The sequence below is a fragment of the Hypanus sabinus genome, chromosome 14, assembly GCF_030144855.1.
Source record: "Hypanus sabinus isolate sHypSab1 chromosome 14, sHypSab1.hap1, whole genome shotgun sequence".
NCBI lineage: Eukaryota > Metazoa > Chordata > Chondrichthyes > Myliobatiformes > Dasyatidae > Hypanus > Hypanus sabinus.
Window position 1 is genome coordinate 48,096,124 of NC_082719.1, and position 1,957 is coordinate 48,098,080.

Here is a 1,957-nt window from a genome sequence, read left to right on the forward strand (position 1 = left end):
TAAAACACAAGTTCAACATTGCCTTTATTTATACAAAAACTAGCTTTCCTTTGCCTTTGGCAGTTAAATACACTGGTTGCACCCATATCTAAAACAGAACATTGCTGTATATCACCGCAAATCCAAGCTCATTCACAATAATTTCAAAATGTTACTGGTTTTAATAGAAAACATATGGCAACAAGATTTTATTGACAAGATATTCCAACTTTTACAGTTTAATTCCACTACACATAATGTACACTTACCGAGGGTGGGAGGAACTGTAGACATGCATTATAAAACAATTCAAACAAATTTCACAGAACATGCATGAATGCAGTTTCTGGGTTGAGAATGCTTTCTTAATCTTTTAATGAGGCAATGCTCTAGAAATATAACAAACAAAACTAGAAATACTGTCATTCTTCAGTGCACGAGTCACTAAAGATGTATGCTTATTTCACAATTAAATCACAAACATTAGGATGTACCTATTGCTAGACAACTCGCTCATATCATTTTTACAATATTTTACATAGCTTTAAAAAATATGCATATAAAAACAAATCAAGTTTAAAAATGATTACTGGCAATGGTCTACATGCCCATCACAAATGACCGTTTCCATCTGACAAAAAGCACTTTACAAACTGGAAAAATGGTTCTTCAAACATATAAACCAGCTTGAATGTGGAGATTCCAAAATGATTCAACTATTCATTGATTCTCATTTTTTCAAATGTTTTCATCTCTCTTTGTCCACACTTCCCTGAAAAACACTGGATTCATTTAACAACCTTGGCTATACGTCATCCTCTTTATCTTGTACTATATCCAATTCTTTCCAAGATTCTTCAGCATGTGCCAGCATATCAGCCATCAGTGCCTCCTCCAACTTCTTCCACACCTGTTGTACGAGTTCTTCTTGCTTTCTAATGTCCTCATCAGTGACCATGAAAGCTTTGCAGAGAGGTTGAGAGGTATTTAGCCATACACCAGGATTCTTTTCTACTGCTGCTGAGAGTTGGCCAGTGATAGGATTTGAACTAGTGTGCAAAGCGCTTGCAATAGCAGACAACAAGGTTTCATCAATGCATCCAGGCCCTACTCCATGTAAACCTTTAGGTAGATCCATAGTCTTAATTAGTTCTTCCACAATATCAAAGGCATTCAATCCAGTAAGTTTCTTCTCCCAGAATAACTGCCGTGGCTGCTCAACAGCTTTCTGCGGATCCATTTTTACTTTGTTGTTGGGATGGTTGGTAACTTTAGTAACTGGCTGCTTAAAGATTGAAGCTGTCTGCCTAACAGGGAGCGAAGTGTTCAGGTCTGGCTTGCCCTGGTTGGCAGAGTCGAAGCGCAGCCTCTGTCGGTTTTTATTCAATTTGCTGATGAGCATTTTTCCTGTTCGGAAGTCGAAGCTGCTCAGGTCCATTGAATTCCCCAGATACTGTGCAAGCTGCGGCTTGCTTCTGAACTTCTTTCCACTTGGGCTCCTAGTGGACAGCTCAAGAGCTACGTTGGCAGAGGCCTGGTAGCAGATCACCTGTCTCTCCTTTTGGCCAGGGAATGGTGCGTGATGTACTGGCAACCTGTAGTAATACTCGTCGCTCTTGCCCGCCGACAGACCCGACTTTCAAATCACTTCCTCCCGCTTCCAGCCGGAGGGCAGCGCCGAGCACTCGAAGGGCTTCCTTTCCACCTCCGGGGCGCCGATGGCTCGAGCGCGGACGGAAAAGTCCCCACCCTCCGCCTCCGCCCCCCCCCCCCCCGGCTCCCCCTCAGGAGAAACGAATGGCGGATCCCGCGCCGTCCGTGCGCCCGCCGCCACCGCCGCCTCCTCCCACCCGCCTGCCCGGCCCGGCTCCCGATTGATAGATTCTTGACTGTTCAGGGCATTAAGGGATATGGGGAGAAGGCAGGAGACTGGGGCTGAGGGGAAAATTGGATCAGCCATGATGAAATGGTTGAGCAG

General features: G+C 44.4%; 1 protein-coding gene across 1 annotated transcript; it reads right to left on the reverse strand.

The window, feature by feature from the left end:
* Positions 1 to 556: 556 nt before the first annotated feature.
* Positions 557 to 1,691, reverse strand: LOC132404405 (methyl-CpG-binding domain protein 3-like). Its single transcript, XM_059988538.1, has one exon. It carries the CDS (start codon positions 1,415 to 1,417, stop codon positions 785 to 787), a length of 633 nt encoding a protein of 210 aa, XP_059844521.1. The 5' UTR covers positions 1,418 to 1,691; the 3' UTR covers positions 557 to 784.
* Between the last annotated feature and the right edge of the window lie 266 nt (positions 1,692 to 1,957).

Bases quoted from the DNA above. Each gene is read 5' to 3' on its own strand.
- LOC132404405 (XM_059988538.1), bottom strand. From the start codon at position 1,417: ATGGACCTGAGCAGCTTCGACTTCCGAACAGGAAAAATGCTCATCAGC.